Source organism: Aquila chrysaetos, chromosome 5 (genome assembly GCF_900496995.4).
Source record: "Aquila chrysaetos chrysaetos chromosome 5, bAquChr1.4, whole genome shotgun sequence".
Lineage (NCBI taxonomy): Eukaryota > Metazoa > Chordata > Aves > Accipitriformes > Accipitridae > Aquila > Aquila chrysaetos.
Window position 1 is genome coordinate 55,330,382 of NC_044008.1, and position 22,321 is coordinate 55,352,702.

Consider the following 22,321-nt stretch of genomic DNA (forward strand, 5'->3'; position numbering starts at 1 on the left):
CAGCTATGAAATCTGAACAGCTTAGGATAGAGACTGAGTCAACAAGCATCTCTTGGACCTCTGGCCAACCAAGTAGAGGTAGAGGTTAATTTTAACTGAGGCTTTGCTCGTGGCTTACCAGTAGATGGTAATAATTTGCTCTTCTGTAGGGTGGGGAAGGAAGATGTGCTCTCACGTGAGCTTCCCTAAAATCTTTCTTATTTTCCTCATGAATTGTCCAGTAATTTTGAACAAGCAGTTCCCTGAAACAAAGCACAAACCGCCCTGCCATGACTACATGTGTAACTGATGAGAAGGATATAGTCTCCCCCCCACCCCCTTTTTTTATTCCCCCCCCAATCATCATAGCTGAAGACGAAATATAAATCACTGTTCCCAAACTATTCGGGAACAGCATTAAAGTAATAGTAGATTAAAATGTCTCCACATTAAAAAGCTAAATAAAATGAATAGATGTAATCCTAAAGAGAGAAGAATGAGTATTCTTCAAACACTGAATAGGGAACTTGGAAAAAGAAAAAGCCTTAAAAAAAAAAAAAAAGAGAAAAAAGTATTAATGCAAAAGAGATGGTCTTTACTTCTGCTTTACTGTAGAGCTTTTGCTAAGGGCTTTTCTCAGCCCATTTGCAGCTTGTGTTTGCTACAGTTTTAAAGAAGCAGTCGGCAAAGGGACAAATAAGGAAGCTGAAAAATAACACTCTGGTACAAAAATTTGTTCATATTTAAGGCTAGAGCTAGTGCTGGAGGAGCAGTGAAAGGCAGGGTTTCAGGAATTTGACCTCGTAAGTAATTCTTCAGAGCCCCTAACATTTCCTCCCTTCTTTCCCTCTGTAAATCCCTGGCAAAGGCACATCTTTAAAATTATTGTCTTGAACTCCACTGAAAAGGCTGGATCAGAGGTATGTTTTTATTTCGAGCTATTATGTCCCAGTAAAAGCATTTTCCTAATGACGGAGGAAACGTTTACATCCTGCTTCCTCCACGCTGCTCATGGCAGTGCCTGTGAAAATTCACCATTTGTGCATGCAAAGCTGTTAAGAGCACGTTACCTGACACATGCAAGTAACTGCTCAGATGAGAAACAGGCTTCTCTAGACAATTAAAGGTGGTGGTTTTACCCTTCTCCCAGCAATTTTTACATTTCCAGTATTATTCTTCTGTGGTTGAGGGGAATATGATTTAAGCTTGAGATCCCAGGCTTTGCTTTGCTGCAGCAGTTAAAATTCCTGGAATAGTAACAGTGATATTGATGATGCTGAGAGACACACAGCAAAGTAAACACATGTTATTTCCAGCTCTTTCAAAAATGCAAGAACAAACAAGGACAAAGTTAATAGGGAAATAACCACTTAGAAGCTTGACAACACGATAAACAAGATTTAAAAAGCAAAGTTTGAAGCTTTGGAGTCGGGGTGAGATGGAGCTGAGCAGAGACCGGTACAAATATCCCTTTTAACTTTGAAAAGGATACATGGTCTTATGTTTCCAGCTCAGGGGTTTTGGGGATTTGCTTTTTACCAGTGAAATGTTCCAAAATAAAAACAAAACTATAGTTTGCGTCTGAGAAGTCATATTAATTTCCTATGGGCTTGCTTAACAAGGCACTTGCCCTATGTAGAGAGTCCCTTGCTTTTGGGTTTGGGGACCTTCCTCTTAAATTAAGTCTATGCTGTGTTCATATTTTTGAGCAATAGTAGTGCTTTCTGTGCTGTGTACTCAAAACTTGCATGCATCACACAGAAATGATTCCCTCAGCCCTGGTAATGAGAGAGAGCTAAATCACTGCCTCTCACTCTTTAATTGCATTATGTTGTTTTTTAGTTGATGATAAAGCTTTTTAATGCCTTGGTTGTGTGTGTTAAACTCTATAGTCAAAGTATTCAGGTAAAAGCCCAGTCCTGCCGGAGGATAAGCCTCTGTACAGCTGGTCAGCAGGAATGTGTATGCAGGCATCCAGTAGAGAATTAAGGCAATGAGAAAGATATTCAGCTTTGTTATAGTATATAGATGTAGCCCTAGAAGGTGCCTGTGTTAAGATACATGTATCTATCTAGCTATCTGTCTGTCTCCAGAACTGGATTAGAAATACCTAGTTTTCGTCTGTTTGGCTATCTAAGGACAGCCCACAAAACCAAGCCCAAATGTGCAAACATTTTATCTAATTAAAAAAAAAAAAAAAAAAAAAAAAAAAAAAAGAAAAAGGGCTCTTTATAGCTAAAACCTGAGCTAAATGCATCCACAAACAGTTCCGACTGCCTTTCTGCTCGAGTTGTGACCTGTTGGAGAACTCTGCTCGGCGCTTGCATTTCCAGCTAATTTGATATTGCCTTTTTTTTTGTGGTTGAAGCTTTGTCATTTGTTTCGAAGCTGTCATTTTTATTAGTCTCCCTGGCTGATCTTTTTGGGCTCTCGTCAGGTGGTGTATGTTCTCCATTGTCTGCCTGGTCTTGGCAAGCTGTAGGTCCTTTTATTGCCATATGACGTGGGCGTGCTTGCAGCAGTAGCCTGTAATTATACCCACCACAGGTGACAGTTACAAGAGAGCTTTGGTAATAATTTTAGCTGCCTGATCTGATGTTTATGAAGAGCGAACCCTCTTTGTGGTCTGGCTGGAGTTTGCTATATTGTTTTGTACTTTAGCTATTTGATTTATGAAGCCCTCTTTTTTTTTTTTTTTTTTTTCCTAATATTTAACGTCTTGAGTCTTTTGGTGTTCTGAAGTTTTGTAAGAGATTATTGTTGATCTTAAGCCGACTTGTACATTTTCTATTTATTTATGCATATCTTGTATTTATTTTGCTTTTTCTGGCAGAGTAAAATTATGCTCTTGCCTGTTGCTGGTTTTATTTGTATATTTAACATTGCTGAACTCCTGTTTCGAACCACTCGTTATCAGATATGCTGTGTTCTCCTAGCCGTGGGACTAATCACAGATTAGCATTTAATTATGTTTTTTTTTTTTATTTTTGACTATTATTTAACTGTTTTGTAAAAGATCAAATTCACTATCCATGAAGGCAGCACTGGTTCCTTTACTCTCAGTGGAACTTGCAAAACTTGAATATTCCAAAGGTGAATTTAGCTCATGATTCTTACTGTTACCTACATCCCGATGTTAAGAATTTGCCACAGAAAATGTGGAAAAGACTGAGGTGCACACTGCCTGAAAGCTGGCTTTCTTCTTGTGGTGTCTTTCTCTGCAGTTTTAGATTCTTTAGAGGAACTTCAGACTAAATGTCTTGAGCATCTTCTGAATTTGTGAGAAAGCAGTAATTTGTAATTCTTATCAATTGACTGCTAGGTTGAAAAGCAAGAGGAATTTATTTGTAACCATTTGGTAGCTTATCTGGTCATAAAGAGACAATATTCCATATCACGATCCAGTCATTTTTATTTTCCCAATTTGCCTGTTGCCTTTCCTGAAAGTTCACTTTATTCATAGATTAGAAATTGCATAAACAAAGATGAAATTAGTATTCTGAATTTAATGAATGCTGCATCTGTGTGAGACTCATTAAACAGGAGTGTGAGAGAGAAGCTACTTACCCACCATTATTGGAAATACCACAATTTGAGAAGCTTATGGGTAAAATTCCCAAAGATTGGCATGGATTTGCACTATGCAAGCTGTATGGAAAAAGGCATACAGCTCATCCAAAAAAAAAAAAAAAAAAAAAAAAAAAAAAAAAAAAAAAGGTAGGAAACCCACGGTATCTCTTATGAAAAAGGTATGTATTAGGAAGTGAAATTGTCATTAAAAGTAAAAATTCTTCTACTTACTTAGTGTGCTCTTTTTCCCCCAGAACCCTAGGTATATTGATTTTCTTTCAGTCAGGATATGCTTGGTTTTGTCTCATTATTCACATTACTTTGAGCTGGCACCTCTTAGAAAGTACCTTAGAGCACCTAGTTTTACAGGAAGATTGTAGATGTTGACTGTTATCTCCCTTGTCATTGGTAGAGCAACCCTAGCAGTATTTTGTGTTTTTTCTCCTTCTCTTTTTTTTTTTTTTTCAATTTCTAAAAAGGCAAATCCTTTATTTTTAACATAGATGTAGTCTTAGAACAGTGCATTCCCTTGAAATATAGAGGAAGTTGTCATTGTTTTTGTTTTTTTCTAAAATAAGGGAATAAGCAGTGACATGTCTGTAGGTGGTTTAAAACACTGTAATTCCATTAACTTCGGCAAGCCTATGTTATTTAACATCAGTTAAAAAAAATCTCCATCCTCATTTTAGGGCAAGTCCTGAGTAGGAGTAGCAGGTTTCCTGAAAAGGAGGAAAATCCTGTAGGTGGCGATGGACCCTCACGAATGAGCCAGCCCTGGCATTCAGGCTTTTGTCAGATTTTTCTGGCAGGTTTTCTTTCTCTTGCTTGAACTATTTTATTTTTAATTTAATTCACTCGTTCTCTCAGCGCTAATCTAACACTAGTTGCAGAAATCTTGACAACTGGAAGAAATTTCCTATTTGAAGGTAATGCAACATTTTGGTTTTATGATGGAGACAGATGCACCTTGAGGGGTTTCTCTTACCGCATTCGACTTCTTGTGTTTTTTTTTTTTTTCCTGTGTGGGTTTTTTTGTTGTTTTTTTTTTTTTTTTTTAAATAAGAAAGAGTTGGATCCTTTACAAGATCTGAAATAAAAGGGGATTAGTATAGAAGCTACAGAGCAAATACATTCTTTTAAAAGCCTGCTCTCTTTTACTTTTCTTCACTAGCAAGTAAGATGTGCTTCGTTAGAGCTTAGTCTTAAGCAACCAGGAAGTTCTGGGGTTGTTTAAGGATAGCAATAATAATAAAAACACCCTAAATCAGGATACGTTCCTTCCTTCTTTTTTTTTTTTTTTTTTTTTTTTTTTTAAGCATTCATTAGGAAATAAACCTGGAGCAATGGGATGACTGCAAAGTCCCAGAAATCTGATTTAAAAAAAATCTGTACTATTAATTATTAATAAACTTGACTGCTGCTACAGTAAGGATTACACTGGTGCCAATACCATCAACAGAGTTTTGATCACTTCCCCTACAACTTCATGAAAATTATATCTATTAGGCTTGTGACATCCACACTGTAGTCAAGCTTAGCTTGGTTTCAGGTGTGTTTTTTTGCTTTAATTAAAAGCAGTGCTGTGATTTTGAGAAGCGTTAATAAATATGTAAAACATGTAGTGTTTTGTACTAGTCTAATATGCTGATTTATTTTAGCCTCAACATTATCCATGTAAAGTCAGCATGTTTACTGAAAGATAAGTGTCATATGTGAGCAAAAGTCTCCATTAAAACAGCCTTATCTACTCTGCTAGCTCAGGTTCAGAACTTTCTACTTGCTTTTTGGGAGAAGTCACCGTCTTCTGTACTTTCTTTCAGCTTTCATCTTTTAATGGAAGAGAGGAGCTGCACAGCTCTGTATCAAAGCCAATTGTCAACTTTCATTAGCTGTAGTCTATTGTTTGTTCAGATTAGAAATAACTGCATTACACTTTGACTTTGAAGTCTTGTTTGTTTTTAAATATACTAGGTATATGTGACCTTTTTGTCATCTGTGATGCACTTGGCTTGACAAATTTGAGATACACATTTAAACAGCAGCAAAAACTATTTGTAATGCAGGCACTTCACAAAAGGCACTTTTTGTAGGTCTGGAAAAGTAAAACAAAATCCTGCAGCTAATACAAAGTATAGAATACAAAGTACAGTACACAATTAATAGATTCATATAAAGTATTGTTAGCTAGTGCTGCACTTCAAATACATTGCATAGGGGGAAAAAACCCACACTGCTTAGTGAGAATGCAGCACCCGTTATTTAGCAGTGGGTGGGAATCCAGTTAGCTGGTCTTAAAACCCTATTATGCATTGTCCATATGAGGACTGTTCAGATGTGGCCTCTGTCAAAACATCATAGCAAGGAAGTCTAATTCTATTAAAAAAATGCGCTAAGCAAATTTTCTTAAAATGTTTAGAATATTAAATGAGAAATGCATAATTGATAGCAGTGATATTAGCAGGGGTTTTGGGGTTTTTTTTGGTTTGGTTTGGTTTTTTTTACTGCACATGCCCATCAGGAATTAGATGATGACTTGTTCTAGCAGTTAAGAAAACTTCCCCAGGTACTTCCATGTACACATTTGGGAAAATTGCTTGCAATGATATATTTCAATTTCCTTAATAAACTGGACCTGTCTTCCTAATTCCCTCTCCCTCAAGTCCCTCTAAGGGGGTTAAGAAATGAAATATTTTGAAATTATTATTAGACAACAGTTTCTATGAATAAAAAACTAATCTGTGCTTTTTTAAAAATAGATTTATATTCCAAAGCTGGGAAATAAACAGTGGCGGTAGAAAGGAAATATGAGATTAATAAAAATGAAGACATTTTGCAGAGCTACTCTGGCTTGTTTTAATTTTTTTCTTTCCTTTCTTTTTTTTTTTTTTTTTTTTTTTTTTTTCCCCTGGGAAGTAGTACATCTGTAGCAGCATGCATTGCAATGGCTTTCCTGCTTTGTATTTTCAAAGTTGTATGAATACTAGCAGAGATAGCGGTCCTTTAGTGCCCAACGAATACTGTCTTACACACTGATACCTATAGTAATGCATACAGAGTGACTATGAGATCAAATGCTCTGGTTAAAAAGCCTTAGGGAAGCATTATGTGTCTGAGGTCTGATCTATTGTCTGGGAGGTCGGAGAGTGTTAATGCACTCTGCAAAGATTAGACTCCCTCTCTAATTGCTCCAACACTTCCTTAAAGGATTTAAACAGTCAGGAAAGGTGATGCTCCTTGTCAATTTTTGTCTTCTGACAGCCGTTGAAGTTTATCTGTCTTTCCGCAGAGACCACTAGATCACGTAAACCAGGCCATGTCAAAAGCATGAACCCTGAATTAGGACTGAGAGCAACGAATGCCATTATTTTACAACTACATTATTTCAGCTTTTAAATATTTTAAGGGTTGGTGACCAGATCGCTCTTATGTGCCATGCCATTTACATTTGGTGATGGGAACTCCCAAAGTCCCATGAAAAGTTTAACTCACTGAGTTTGATGAAAAGTCACCCTTTTAATTCTGAAGTGGATCACATTATTGTCTGCATCCCTTATAGCACGGCTGGTGTGTCCCCATCTCATCTCTGTGGTACCGAGCCGGTGAACGTAACAGGCACTGCTGTTGGATGTCATACTGCTTATTTATCTAAGGGCAGCGCTAAGTCTGAGCTACTGTGAGGCACTCTTTGCTATTTACCCCCAAATTTTCTTTTCCCTCACTAAGTCTGACGAGGATTTGATTTCCCTTGGTTCACAGAGCCTAAATCATGGATAAAAAAATGACTCAGAAATCTGGTAAAGCTCATGCAGGAAAGTTTTTTATGCTGCTTAACCAGCATATCCACACTGGCAAGTACCTGACCCCCGTCACTGGTTTTACAAAGCAAAATAGAAATTTGTCCAATGGATCAGAACCACTTAAAAGAACCAGATTGTTATTGTGTAATCTAGCTATTTGAAAATCAGTTTGAAGCACCAAATAGTTTTGTTGCTGGTTTAGAAGACTAACCTGTTGTAGTGGCTTATGTTTGCAAAGGATGCTTCCTTTGCTTGGAAAAGCACTTTAAGAGCAAGAGATGAAAAAGGGTGAATGTTATTGAGAAAGGAGAGGCACAGTTCAACCCTGAGAGAATTTGGAAGACTTAATGTTTCTGCAACAAGGCCATGGTATCCTAACATTGACAGTAGGGTAACATTATTGTAACGAGAGTGGAATTTGACCCATCTTTTTAAAAATGACCATTCCTGTTTCACAAACAGATGTGAGTGTTCCCTGTTTCCCTGCAGCTCATGTAACACAACAGGTCCTGCCAAACAGAGAGCTGTCCTGTAGTTATTTTTTTCTGGTGGATCAGAAGCTTTTTAATCTGAGATAGTGTCTGTGTTTTTGCTAGTCTTGCAGCATCTAAATGTTGTTGGTGTATACAATCCATTTCACACATATAAATGTATAAATATGACCTATATAAATATACATATATTTAATGCCCCTTTTCTAGACTCTGAGCAGATGACTAATACAGCTGTTCAAAGCAGAAAAGGAATTTTTTTCTTTTTTTTTCTTTTTTTTTTTCCCTTTAAAAAAAGCCCTCTTGGCTCTGAATCGGAAATTGAGGAGCAGAATTCATCAAGTGTATTCTGATCATTCTCACGTGGGTAGTTCCTCCTTCCCTTCCTGCATAGCATGTTCCTTTGCACTGTTGCTATATTACATGAAATGTTTCATCTGTATATAAAAATTAAAAATTCAAACAAAAATCTGGCCCACATGAAGAACAGGCCCTTTGGGCATATGGTTCATTATGCATATTCGTTTAATTACTAAAACACTTGGGATGTCTCTACTGCCCTTGCTTTCAACTTGTAAAGTTGGATCTGTTCTGCAGCACAGAATATGTTGAACAGGCATGTGTCATAAAGGACTTCAGTTTTTCCTACTTAAAACTCTATATAATGTTCTTGGCTAGATTGTTAGAATTTACTGAATATTAGTTCAATCCACTGCATCAAAACAGCAGTTTGGGATCTCTTTTTCCTTAACACCTTCCCCAACCCCCAAAAGGCAAGGTTTACAGTGGTTAGTTCAGAGTTGTGTTTAGTATCAAAGTAATGTGAGACTAAGGATTTAGATTTCAGGCACATTCCCACAAAGCACCTAAAGTTGCATGTTGAAGCTGTATAACTTTTATTAGCTAAGAAGGGATTGCTGTGATAGTGTGACTTTAATTGATTTTCAGGGCAAACAGGTGGTGATGGTTTAGGCATCCCCTAGTCTCCTGCCATTCCTAATTTGGAGCTGCACATATAATAGCTTTATTAAAATAAACAATCTTCTGGCTTTAGTTTTACCCGAACAGCTGCCTGAAATTGCAAGAGTCTTGCAACTTTTTTTTTAGATTGTTCTGTATTTTGGAAAGCAAGATGCTATAGGTCTGCTAGTGGAAATTCTCTATTACATAGTCATGCTGTCAATACTTAGGATTTTTTTGTGTTGCTGCTGTTGTAGCTAGCTTACAATAGTAACATATTTATGGTACAATTACAGTGAGTCTCCCAGTCATCTTCATGCATTTGTTCTGTAATGCAGCAATTTTGTCACACTGCAGATTATGAACCTGCTGAAATTGTGTTTAAGTGTGTTGTAATCACTCTCACTGTTCTTGGTGTCCACTGTGTGTGACAGGTGTGGGGAGGGCTGGGGTTCAATTGCAATTTTTGCTCTCCTCTTGACTGTGGGAAATGGGTCTCAGGTAGATAAAGAGACCTTCTGGGCTCCGGCACAGGGCTCTGGTAGGGAATCCCATGTACAGCGTAAGGAAAGAGAATAATCTGAAATTCTTTGCCTGAAAGGATGTCATCTTACTGCTTTATATGTGCTTCATAGGTGTTTTTAGATTTCTGGTTTTGTGATCTGGGTTCACTGGGATTTTTTTAATTTTAAATTTTTTTAATTTAATTTTTTTGCCCCTTCTGCTCTGTTTTAGACTGGAAACATTTCTTTAGGACTGGAGGTTTTGGAAAAGGGTGTACTGGACAGTTTTGCAGCATTAGTGTGTACAAGCACCTATTTCTCATTTTGGTGGGTTTACTGCAACCTGATTTTTAATTTTTTTTTTTTTATGCCATAGCTAGAGACTGCCAGGAAAGTAACCTTATGTGCGATCCTCCTGCCACTGAATACTGAATTAAGTCTAATCAAACATACTTGCTTTATTAGAGAGCCCATTTTCCTTTACTCATTCAGCTCTAATATACACTATGAATGTGAAGGAGGAAGTCATTAAAGTAGTTTAAACATATCGTTTATGCCTCCCATTTGCTACCAATTGTAACCCTCTGTTGAGAGCCCGAAGTTAAAGAACACTTCCACCAAATAGTCTTCCTACTCACTGTACAATTACGTCACCATCTGACCCTCACTGCTGCTGTTTCTCACAATGTTAACAAATATGTCTCCAAAGTAAGTGGACATTTATCAGCTTAGCCAATGATAAATTTTTTCATGACCCTTTTAAGGTGTTCACCTTATCCAGAATAAATAAAATTAACCTACATTTTTGCCTCCTTTTAAATAGCACAGATATTTTTTTCTGACACTTTTTGGAAGAATTATTTACTATAAGATCAGGCTTTTAACTTGCATAATGCCTGCCTTCCCTGCAAATAGATCATAACTTTCTGTATGAGAGTAATTCCAAAACTATGACCCTGCTGATAAACAAACCAAAACATTAGAGATAAAAATGACCATTTAATTTAGCTGCGATATAAAACAACAGATTTTTTTAATTTTTTTTGGCATGCCACCCCCCTTTGTTTTAGGATCTTCCCCCATTGCCTTTGTCTGTGATAGTTGCCCCTTTAGAAATAACATGCAGATTTATTCCCCTGACCTACTCCCAGCAGATTACCCCAAAAGATAGAAAACTCTTGTAATATTTTTTTCCCTGTTTTTTCAATTTTAAGCTTTATTGCTTGAGGGTCTTAACTGTATTTTACTTGGCACAGGAAATGTAAAATATGTTAGATAAAAACATGAGGGAAAAATTAGACCAGTCAGCACGCCAGCAAACAGCTATTTCTTCAGTGTCTGCAGCCTAAAAGGATTTGAAATCTTTTACCCTAAAACTGTTGTACGTACATAAATATAGAACCCAAAACTTGTGTTGTTGTAGTTGGTTTTGTTTTGATTAACCTCTTTTGGGGTTAGGGATAAAGAAGAAGTAGCAGCCTCAAGAAAACTGTATGGAGGCACCCCATTAGACATGCAGTGGGCTGTTAGGCTTTGGGGTCTGAACGTATGTGTCTTAAAGGACAAAGACGACAACCCCAGACACGCACCCTTTTGGGTTGAAAATTATCATCCACACAGACCAATTTGACAATCTTCCAATAGCTGGAATGCAATGTATAAATCTTAACTTACATATAAACTTAACAGGCCATAAGTTCAGTGAAATAAACTTGAACCAAGAGGCTCTTCCCTGACCCCTCATTAAAGAAAGATCTCTAAGGATCTTGATTTTAATTTCCTAGGCTGGCTAATCTCATTAATGTAACCAAAATAACCAAAATAAAGGAAAACCTTCACTTTTTACTTAGTTTGATTTTATTTTCTTGTTGTTTATCTCCTTCTGATTCCAGACATTGTTATGAATAAAGAATAGATCCATTGAACATGTTAATGACAAAAGTAATTCAGGATCAGAGTGCAGATGTTTCGTAAGTGTTTGCAGTCTTAAGTGTAGCATCCCAACCTTCCCTGATGAAGTTACCGATGACAGTGTCCCAAGAGGATGGGGCAGAACAGACTGTAATATTGTCAACTTTTCTGATTTCGCTATGACTTTTGCAGAATAACATGCTTTTTCTTACAGCGCCATTTCTTAGAGTCCTGTGATTGCACATGCATCACAGCTTTCATTTAAAACACAAATGAGTTTCTACTCCCTAGCAGCAGCAAAGAAAATGAGATCCCCCTGAAATGCCTAAACCAGTGATAAAAAGGCCCTAACACATATTGACTTAAACAGTATGAGATTTTTCGTATGTTCTTCAGGGATTTTTTTGTTGATTGTTTTATGTCTTATTTTGTTGGGAGTGGGGGATTGTTTTATGTCTTATTTTGTTGGGAGTGGGGGACATTGGGGTTTTTCTTTTCTTTTGAACGTTCAGACTGGCGTTAAAATTGTGGCCCTGATGACCACAGTTCCTATTCTTTGAAGGCTTTATTCTATCACTCCTTTTCCTTGTTGCATCCTCACAAGTAATGTAAATTGTCAAGCACAGGTTGGGTGTCTCAGGTTTTTCCCCCCCTTAACCTCACCCTGGGCCACTTTCTCAGCAAGCTGCAGCTGGGACAAGCAGAGATGGGACACGTGGGTACGGCAGCAGGACATGGCTTTGCAGCTGTGTCATTTAGCCTACACAGACAACTGAGGCAACTGAGGTGGGTAAACCTGGCCACATTTTTTCTGTTACCCAAAGCATCTTCTGAAAAAAAAATCAGGTAGATCTACATGGTAGCCAATTGCACAAACATATCCTTTATTCCTATTTGTCAATTCTGTGCAGTCATGCGTGTAATACAGACTGAGTTATTTTGGGGCACAATTTGATGTTTTGCTTCGGCTTTGGGGTGTTTAGATGGATTTTTTCGGTGTGTCTGTTTTTAGAGTCCAATTGTGCTTGCACTTGCAACAGAGCACTTGTGTAGAAGAGCTAAGCTTTTTGCCTGTGATATGCCCTTAAAAAAATTAGTAAGTTGTACGCTGTTGTGTGGAGCAATGCAGAGATAATTTGTAATGTGGCATAAATATTTAAAGACCTCTATTCCTTCAGGTCATTTTTGATTTTGGTCATCACTGTTCAATACAATGCACGTTTCATACTGCTGTTGAGATGCTCTGCGTTCTTTTGCTGGGGACACAAAAAAGCAAATTGAATCTAAAGTAAATGGGTTTCTTCTGACAGTGCTGGTTTATTTAAGTATAATTTCTCTTCCTGCCACATTTTTTGTTACTGCATTGCAATGAGGGAGCAACTCTGCTCACAGCCGACCCCTCCTTGAGCTCCAGCTTGGTGGTTATGAAGTGGCACAGGAGCACTCTCAGCTGGCCATGGCACGGTGAGAGAGCATCACATGGATGCAGGAAGGAGAGTATTAGTAAGAGCCATAATGGAATGCATCTATGGAAGAGAATCTGTTCTTAAAAAAGAAAAAAAAAATCTTAGGGAGAGGGCCTTTAGTGGGAAATACGTGCTATGTACTGCCTCAACCTTTATTTGCCATGCCCTGAGGTGGGGCTGTATTAGACTAATTTCCATAATTTTAATAGGCTTCTTTTTTTAATATTCTCACTAGTCCAATGCACAAGCCAGCCCAAGAGCGCAAGCCTTATTACTGCACTCACATCAGGCTGAGCCCACACCATGTACCCTGATTTTTGTTAGTGTGGGCTCAGCACCACCGTGTTCCTGCATCCATGTTGTCTGTATCTGAAGAGATGCCTCCGTTTATACAGATATATACACACATATGCACGAATGTACTGCTCTGTGTGAGTGTGTTCATTCTCTCCTCTACTCTTTTACTCTTCCTTTCTAAGGGCAGGAATAAGTATCTGTCAGAAATAATTTGTTGTCGACAGGCTTATTGCCTCCAAGGGATTCGAGTGCCCTTTTGGGGAGCCAGTATCTTACATTATTGGCTAATATCCTGTATTTTGTTTGGGGCAGAGGGACTGAAAGCTTAAAAAAAAAAAATGCTAGAGAGTTTGTCCCTGAATATATAGCTGCAGAAATTTCTTCTTTTTTATAGAGTCCATTTGTGCATACATGGCGACTTAAGACTACATAACCCAGAGATAAGTTAAAAATACGTAATTCCTCTCCCCTGTAAATAAAGGGGAGCATGTCTTTGTGTCTCAGATCAAAATCAGTGTTTTGGTTTAGTGCAAAACATGGACATTCACAGCAGTATCAGCTCAAGTTTTTCTCCTGGCTTCGTGAATTGCACGGACCGTCCTTATAAATTGCAAGGAAACTTTTGACGAAGCTGTTAGTAGTTTAGAGTTTGGTTAAATTGTGTGTGGTTTTGAAACTTGGAGTTTCAAATAATATTTTTCACAGCTCCGCTGATGAGGCATTTCATTAGCATTGGAGCCTACACTGGCTGAGAAAATAACCTTTTACCGTAGGTTCCTTGCATGCATTTAATCTCCTTTCACTTTTATTTTTTCCATCTGATGGACTGTATCCCTTTACTTCTCCCATCACTGTTGTTTTCCAGGAATTCTGTCACACAACACAGTATCTTTTACTTCTCCACAAAGACTTAGCAGGTCGAAAAGAGCCTGCTTTTTAGTGTTAAAAAAATTATAATTACTGTGTAGAAAAATTACACAGAAAATCCTAGGTTTCTAAACCTCTTAAAACTGTTCTATCCCATGACTGTGGGTTTGCTGGTGACAAATGTTTTATGGGCATACTTTAGTAGACACCCGTCTAAAATCTGTTCTTAATAGTCAGATCCTAAATTGGAACCAGAGGGGCAGAAAAACCAGATTTGAAACGTGTTTCTAAGGGTTTGTTTTTACTTTCAGTTGAGACTGCCTTCTCTCATCTTTTGTACTGCTGTCAAAAGGGCCACTCTCATGGTTGTTCAAACTCCATGCTTCTTGACAGGAACAGTTGGACCCCTCTTCAATGATTTTCAGATGAAACGGCTTCCAAACCTCCAGAGCTTTAACTTGTAGTTATTAGGCCCTTTGAAATAGCAACACATTAATCAGCTGAAATCAAGTGGTCCTTTCTCCAAGGCTGTGATATTGCCATTCTCTTCTAGGTAGAACTCTAGTCTAAATATTAGTTTCAAGAGATCTTTTTTTTTCTCCTTTTTTTCCCTCTAGACATGTCTATCCCATTTCTGTTTCTATTTTGATCATTGTTTTATAATGCTGTGAATTAAATTGCTCAGTTCTATAATAGGCTTTTATACTCTCAAATTGCATTAAAAGAAGCAATGCAGAAAGCTAGCTCCCACTTGTTTGACTTTTATTTTAGAAGTTGGCTACTGTCCTTTTAACTTCTCTCATGCACAGTATGAAGCCCAGTAGAAAAGGTATCAATGATGTAATGGATTATGTCTGACAGAACTTGGTCTAATGATGGTGTGAAACATCGAAAAAAGTGTGGTTTCTGTCCCTGACTTCTGTGTTATTGAGCAAGTGATCTGAACATGTTAATGACTTCCCTTACCAGTCTATGTATTAGGCAAAAGACAGACTGGGGATTACAAGAAATCAGAAAGATATTGTTCCTTGCAATAGCCATTATATACGTGCGCAGCTGAACCGTTCTCGAGTTGTGGCAAAAAGTATTGCTAAGAAAATAATTTGGGGAGGGTAATGCAGGAGCTTCTCCCAGGCATTAGGTATCACTGGGGAGAAAATAAAAATATGCATGATTGAGAACCTTGTAATTTGAGGAGTGGGTGTCTATATCACAGGGCTGCTGATGCTGTAGTCAGTGTCAGGGACCCGCATGAGAGTTGATAAAATAGGACATTGGCCTGTTTGGGAACTGCTTTGAAAACTGGTGCTGCGGAACTACTCAAAAGGCTGTTAGAATGCAAAAATATTTCTATTCGCTTTATAAGCACCCTCTGAACTTTTATTATGTACTGTATATTCACAGCAATCATTTCCCATACCTCCAAGGCTAAATAATTTCTGAATAGCTAAATCAATTTGTCTTGTGTCTGCATTGTGTCACAGTAATGAAAGTTCTCTTTACTGCGGCTGTAGCTGTAAAGCAAGTCTTCTTAAGGAGATGTGGGAGCTCTATCAAAGCATCTCTGCCTGAGTTATAACTCAGCAACTGATTAATCAGCATTAGAAAGGAAGCGACAGTATGCCTCAGCTATCAATTGAGACTACAGTGAGATTTTGTAATTAAGTTTTAAGTTTTATTTAAGGTCTGAAACTTAATGATACACAAAATGTACTGTTGGATCTAAAATCACCAAGGTCTTGATTTTGTATCTTGCCTAAATGACCTGTGATTGCAAGGTTGTATTATACTTGCAACTGAGCAGAGTGATGTTCATATAGGATGGTGACAGATGCACTAAAATTGGTTCAAGTCCTGCAATTGAATGAATGAAGAGAGGTTCTTCAAGAGCTTCATTGACTCCTGTAGGACTTTGCCTAGCTGACTGCTGGTAGAGTCTTTTTGCTGTGTTAAGAGAAGAATGGGTTTGCTAATACCCCAGGGAGATGACGTAAATGCAACCTCCTCCAACAGGCTGAAGCAAATGTTTTAAATTAATACCTGGCAGTATGAATTTCCATGAAGGAGTTTACATAAGGATCAGAGGTATATTTATATGTGTGTGTCTGTTTTTATCTATCTATATATAACTGAGATAGATACCCATACAGATATCTACAATAACAGGTCCTTGTTCTTTAGAGTGACATTCGAGGTAGGACGGAAGCTGGTATCACCTTTACTTTGTCTTACAAAGCAAGTAGAGATTCATCCAAGGGAGTTGGATTAGCTTCAGAGGAACTTGTTCAGCTTAGAACTTTTCATTTATGGAAGACTTTTTAGCTTGGAACATCACAGTTTTTGAAGTCTTCATTAACCAAAGCCATGCAAGACTCCTGTAAGACAGATCAAGTACCATACCTTCTTGGCCAGGATTCTTGTGTTTCTGCTACCTTGCTTACATATGAAATGTGACTGTTGGAATCATTATCACTTCTAATTTTTTAGTATGTTGAAAAGCAGGATCAAAAAGAAAAAAAAAAAAAAAGAAACCCAAATCCTATGCTGCAAATCAATAGCATGGGGATATATTGTCTGGAGGTCAGCCCACTTTATAAATGAATATATCTCAAAGATTGTTTTACTGGCCTACAAATGCCAAGAACAGGATAACAGTCTAATTCCTTGCATAGCAACAGCTAACATAAAATCAGGTTCACTCCAGAAAATGCAACTGCTGTTTGGGCAGGGTTATGGATACAGTCATTTTTTCTTGGTTTATGTTTGGCCCCTGGTAGATATTAACTGGCCATTTGTCTAATGTCAGACAAGTCTTTTTGTTTAAAAGTTACAACAGCTGCTGTTTTGTAGGGGTATAAATTCTCACCCCACTAAATGCAGTGGGAAGTGCTTCTTTGGTACAGTGTGGTTAGACTTTCAGGTCCATAACACAAAATACATTGCCATAAATATCCCATTTTGTAAGTGCCAGCGTTGCCTTTATATGTAGCGTCTGATGGGCCAAGAATGAAGGGAGGTAGAGATTTAGCTTTCTGATCACCCATAGAGTTTTCCCTTTGGTTGCAGTTTGAGGTATATTAACTGGATCCGACTCATTTTCACCTACCTGTATTATTCTAAAAACATGATCTTTTGTTTCTGATCATTCCAGGTTTCTTTGGGGGAGGAAAAATCAGATAAATGTGTTTGTGCCTTGTCTTTAAAGGAGATTGTTTAGAATAGCTTCAAGTTACTACCAGCATTAGGCAGTTCTCCTGGAAACACTATGTGTGAGTAGAAAAGGAAATGGGATCACAACATGCATTTTATGGCAGTTCTGGATTTAGTTTATTAACTTTGCGTTGCCAACCACTCCAAGTTTGCAGTCCGTTCAGGTATCATTGGTACTTGTAAGATAGGCTGCAGTTTGGCTTGGTATAATTTTTTTAAAAAATCCTAAGTAATTTTTAAATCCCCATCACATTAGTTACGTGATTTGCCAATCCAGTTTGCAAAACAGAACTTCAAATTTTGGCGTCTGGTTTTGCTATTAGTGGATTTTGTCAGATACCACTCCAAACACATGAACTCATACCGTTTCTGGGCAGAAAGACTCCAACCGGCCAGTGAAATCAGAATAAGCTGTGCTAAAAAATGGCAAGGTTGTGAGATTGGAGTATAGGCTTACTGGATCCCTTTCCAAAATAACGCAGCACATGCAATCTAGAGGCTTGCCTCCTGGAAGGTGATGGTCCTTTCCCTGTGCTGCTATGCTGAGAACATAGGTGGATTAACGGTGAAGATGCATTTGCTGATCATCCCCTGTGGAGTGACAAGGGAGCTGGATGGCTCCTGTTGCACAAGAAGAAGAAACTCTCCTCTAGCCTTGTGAAAGACCCCCTGGCAATTAGGGTTTGATGAAGTGGAGCAGGTTTACCTCTTAAGTGGGTCTGTTATTCACTAGCACTAAGGACAAAAGGCTTTCAGGCTTGAGGGGGTCCCAGGAAGGAGTGAATAAAGCCTTCGGACTAACCTTATGTTGTGGCCTTGTACTTCACCAGAAATAGAGGAGGAGAAGCTAACAAATGGCAGCCTAATGGATTCCAACAGAATAGAAAGAGAGCATGCTTTGCGAGCAGATTTTCTTAGCCAAAAAAAATAACATGAATGAGGTTAACAGAGATTCAAGGATGAATGTACATAGGGATAATGACTGAAAGGCCTTCTTAAATATCTTTCTCTTTAAACACTTGTATGTATTCCCTTCTGCTGCTTTTTTTCTCCCAGGTATTTGTGGTCACCGTCTGGAGCGTGGAACTGTACATGGTGCCCCTGGCTCTGCTGGTGCTTTTTGCATACAACTTCTCCCTCGTCACAACAGGGAAGGTCAACAACACCCAAGATGCCCAGGCAAGTAAAGTGGCAGTAATGTTTCTGGCAGCCCCAGCTTGCATTTGCCCTTGAGCAAAATGTCATGCATTTTAATGGTATTAAGCTAGTTGTGTAGCTAAACAGCATTTTTATTTTGAAGTTACTGAGAAGAAACCTCAACCCTCTCAATTTTCATGATTCAATTCAAGCAATAAACCATTCAGAGTAGTAGGAGAAGACGATAAGAGTGTGTAGGAGGGGGATTTCACTTACTAAATAACTACAAAGGTTTGTAACTAAATTAAATTAAGAAAGACTTACAAAGTGACAAGTTCCTAAAACCCATGCCCCTACTGCTCTTAGACTTTGCATCACACTGATGATTCATGATTCGCAGAACAGGAAAGTCAATAGAAGCTGAAAGAGAAGTTAGTTGTTTTTAAACCTTGTCCTGTGATCCGAGACTTTAAGAAGCCCTTATTCATCCCCCCCACGCCTCACTTTTAAATGACAAATGCTTTTTTATTTTTTCCACGGAAATGTAGCCTTCAGTTTTTTAACTCGGAAAAGATTTAAATATAAAAATAATAAGAACATGTGTGGCAAAGTGCTACTGTTAGGGTATGAAATGCTGTTTGATGTTGCCCACTGTCTTTACTTACATAACAACGGTAATTACAGTTAGAAATGAGAGCAAATTCATGGATGTCCATAATACTCTGCTTTTAAATGTGTAATAAGCACAGTAATGAAATACAGGCTGAATTATAGCTTCCTTCTAAATTTTGATAAAAAGGCAATTGACACTTGTACTCATGAAGAATACCGTTACCCAAACAAGTCAAGTGGATTCCATACAAAGAAATAATATCCTAGAATGAAAAAGGTCAATAGCTGGTTTATTAGTTTTAGCAAGAAAAGCTGCTCCTAGTTCAGTTTTTGTCCGTTCCCAAGTGGAAGGATCGTTTAAAAATACGGAAAGTTGCATTATCCAGACTAGGACATAGACTTGATTTGAAAACAAATGGTAAAAGAAATGCTTTTCTCCAATTTCATCCAAGTCCAGAATAACGTAAAAAGATATTGTGTGTCTTCAGTGACTACTTTATTTCATCAAGAAAATGAGAACTTCTCATGTGAGAGAATCCTAGGCAAACAGATGTTTTTGTTTTTAATGCAAAAGGTGGTATAAAATAGTAACTTAGCCAGGAAGAAATACACAGAGAATACCTTTCAGCACCCATCACTCATCCTGTCATGAATTTGTTGCATGTTCAAGTGAGGGGAGTCTCACATAAGTCATCAAAACTGAGCAGTACATCATTTAAGTGGATACTACAGAAATGCTATATCTGAAAATACAGGTTAATTGTAGTAATACTGAAGAAAGATCCATCAGAAAGTTGGCCCTTTTCCTAATACACAAACTGTAAGCATGCGATGCTGTGAAATTCAGGGGTGCATTTTGCATAAGCAAAGTTACACATCTGCCTAAGTGCTTTGCAGGATTGGGATCATATGGAACAAGTAGTCAAAATGCCTTTAATATTACCTGATTTCTTTTTTATGTGTGTCTATGATTCTAACCATCTGTAGGTCAAAAATAGACAATCAGGTGCTACCCCTAGTCACATCTGTCCTGCATATGAAAAAAGGTTTTTTTCAAAATACCGATGCTTTTTACACAGTCATTTATTTATTTTTTGCTTCTTCAGACCTTGGCTGCACATGCACTTTCTTTTTTCTCTGCCAGCATGCACTTTTCGTGTATATAGAGGAATGCGAGCAACAGTCTTTGCAAAAGTGGACCCCAAATTCTCTCTGATTTCTGTGCTATAAAATGGAAATAACAGTATTAACCATGTACGCATGATCCAGTTGCCAGGAGGCTAAATTCGTGAATATTGGCAAAATGGTTTATGATTTACAGATGGGGAGCTTCTATAGAAATGTAAACCACAATCAGTGTTAATTCAGCTGCTCAGGGTATTCCAGAGAGCCAAAGAGTAAATGTGGGTATCTGAGCTCTCAGTATCTTCTGCATACTAGATGCAACTACTTTTCGGGGTGGGGGGGAGGGAACCCAAGAAAAAAAAACAACAACCCTAAAACAAAACAAAAACACCCACCCCCAAAACCCAAATCCAAAACATCTTTTGATTGTAAGTCTTCACATTCTTTGCATGTTTGCTGTATTTAAACTTGTAGTACACTGATTCAAATGTACCTGTTAAGTAACCAAGAAAAACTTGAGGGCCCTGTTAAAGGCTCGGCTTATTAAATACCTGAATTGAAAGCAAAGTGCTCCTAATTTCAAGCTTTAGCCAAGTCTTTTGTTTTCTCCCCTACCTGTCAGCATAGCAGTTAAAGGGAGCAAATAATGCTGCATAAAAATCCGACTGTGATTTGTGAGATTGATTATGTTCATACTAATGTATTTTCTGAAGTCTAATGTTTCAGTAATGGCCCTAAAGGGAGGGAACAGTCATTGTAGCAGTGAGGATGGAACAAGTTGAGTATAGAGTCCTCAGCCTTGACATACCGGCTGGTTCATTTGTCAGACTAAGAACAAAGCTGTTTACAGACAGTAAAAGTCAGCAATGAATTTGAAAGCTTGTTGCCTTCAAACTACTGGACACAGCCACTAATGCTTTATTTAGACTTAAAATTTGTATGGGGTATTGCATACTTTGTTCAGGATATTACAAAAAAAAAAAAAAAAAAAAAAGAAGTCCTTGAATACAAAACATTATTTCTGAAAGGTGAAAGTGGTAGGTTTTTTGATGACTTGCAATAGAAGTGGGAGAAAACTGTATAATGAAACGTTGTGGGAGTATCAGAAGCTTTTGAATATTGGCTGTTACTGAAAAATAAGCTTAGTGTTTTGTAATATGGACATCTGCTTTTGCAGGAGCTTATGGGGTTGGATGAAGATGAGGATGAAGATGATAAGGTAAGCATGTCTCACAATTGTGTTAGCTAGAATCAGAAGGAACGTAGGAGAGCAAAACCCCACCATCCTATCTCCATGAGATTTTTGTTTATTATCTGTATTAACTGGGAAAACAATTGTTACCAGTTTGCTGACTGGCAAATTTGAAAGTATGAAAAGATTGGTTTATGTAACATTCCATAGCGGTGTTGCCTACGCGAGACTTCTGAACATTAATGGAATCTGAGCAGTCCCCAGTTAGTGCTTAAAATCATAACAGGCACTTGTTCATGTATGTGCATTTATAGGTATGTGTATGGGTGGATGAGGTGCAAAGACATGCATGAGTATGTAAAATCCTCCGTCACTTCCATTTTGAGTGTTGGATGACATTCTGTACTAATGGCTTTCCCCAAATGATTTGGCATTTCCATTTATGTAGGCCAGAACTGGTGTGATTTGTAGAGGACTGGTTAGAATTTTCTCAACATTTCTTTCAGAGCCTGGGAAAAAAATGGTTTTAGTTCATCGGCTGAAATGTAGAAAGAATTGAAATTGGCAAGGCCTGTTTTTTATTTTTATTGGAGCATACTTACTTATTCTTCTCACTATGAAAAATTCATTGGATTTTTTTTTCCAAGTTTATCAAACCAGTGACAAATGATAAAAGGATTAGAGGGCATGACATTTGAAGAAAGATTAAGAGAACTTAATGTATACAGCTTGAAAAAACATAAGTAAGTGAAGGAGGATCTGATAATCTATAAATACTTAAAAGCTAAAAGGTGAGGAATTATTTAACGAGCAACAGCATGCAAAGGAACATTAGCTGTTAGGAAGAAAATGTTCACAAGGCAATGTGAAACTTTCAAATTGCATGCGAAGTTAATAAGACTCTTCTTGAATATTCTATGTTTTAAGAGTGTTACAGTGAAATTGTTGATCATTGAGAAGTAAATCAATACCACAGTTAGCAAGTGCACCTTAACTCTTTTCAGTCAGAGACACTAGAATTGAAGCTCAGCAGACTAATTGATGGGAATAGTTATTTAAATTTAACCTGCTCTTCTGTGGTGGTTGTATTTTAATGAGCAACCAGAAATCTGTCAAAGTTATAAAGTGGATTTTAGACAATCTAGTTGAAGATGATCAGAGGGCTGGAGCACCTCTCCTATGAGGACAGGCTGAGAGAGTTGGG

The 22,321-nt window shown here is 37.8% G+C and overlaps 1 protein-coding gene across 7 annotated transcripts in view; it reads left to right on the top strand.

Moving 5' to 3' along the window:
* Positions 1-22,321, top strand: part of MCTP2 (multiple C2 and transmembrane domain containing 2) — a 125,219-nt gene that overhangs the window by 82,151 nt on the left and 20,747 nt on the right. For all 7 annotated transcript variants that reach the window (XM_030016039.2, XM_030016040.2, XM_041123868.1 and 4 more), the window contains 2 exons: positions 18,108-18,230; positions 21,103-21,144. In XM_030016039.2, coding sequence (XP_029871899.1) covers positions 18,108-18,230; positions 21,103-21,144 — 165 coding nt within the window. The remainder of the gene's footprint in view (positions 1-18,107; positions 18,231-21,102; positions 21,145-22,321) is intronic.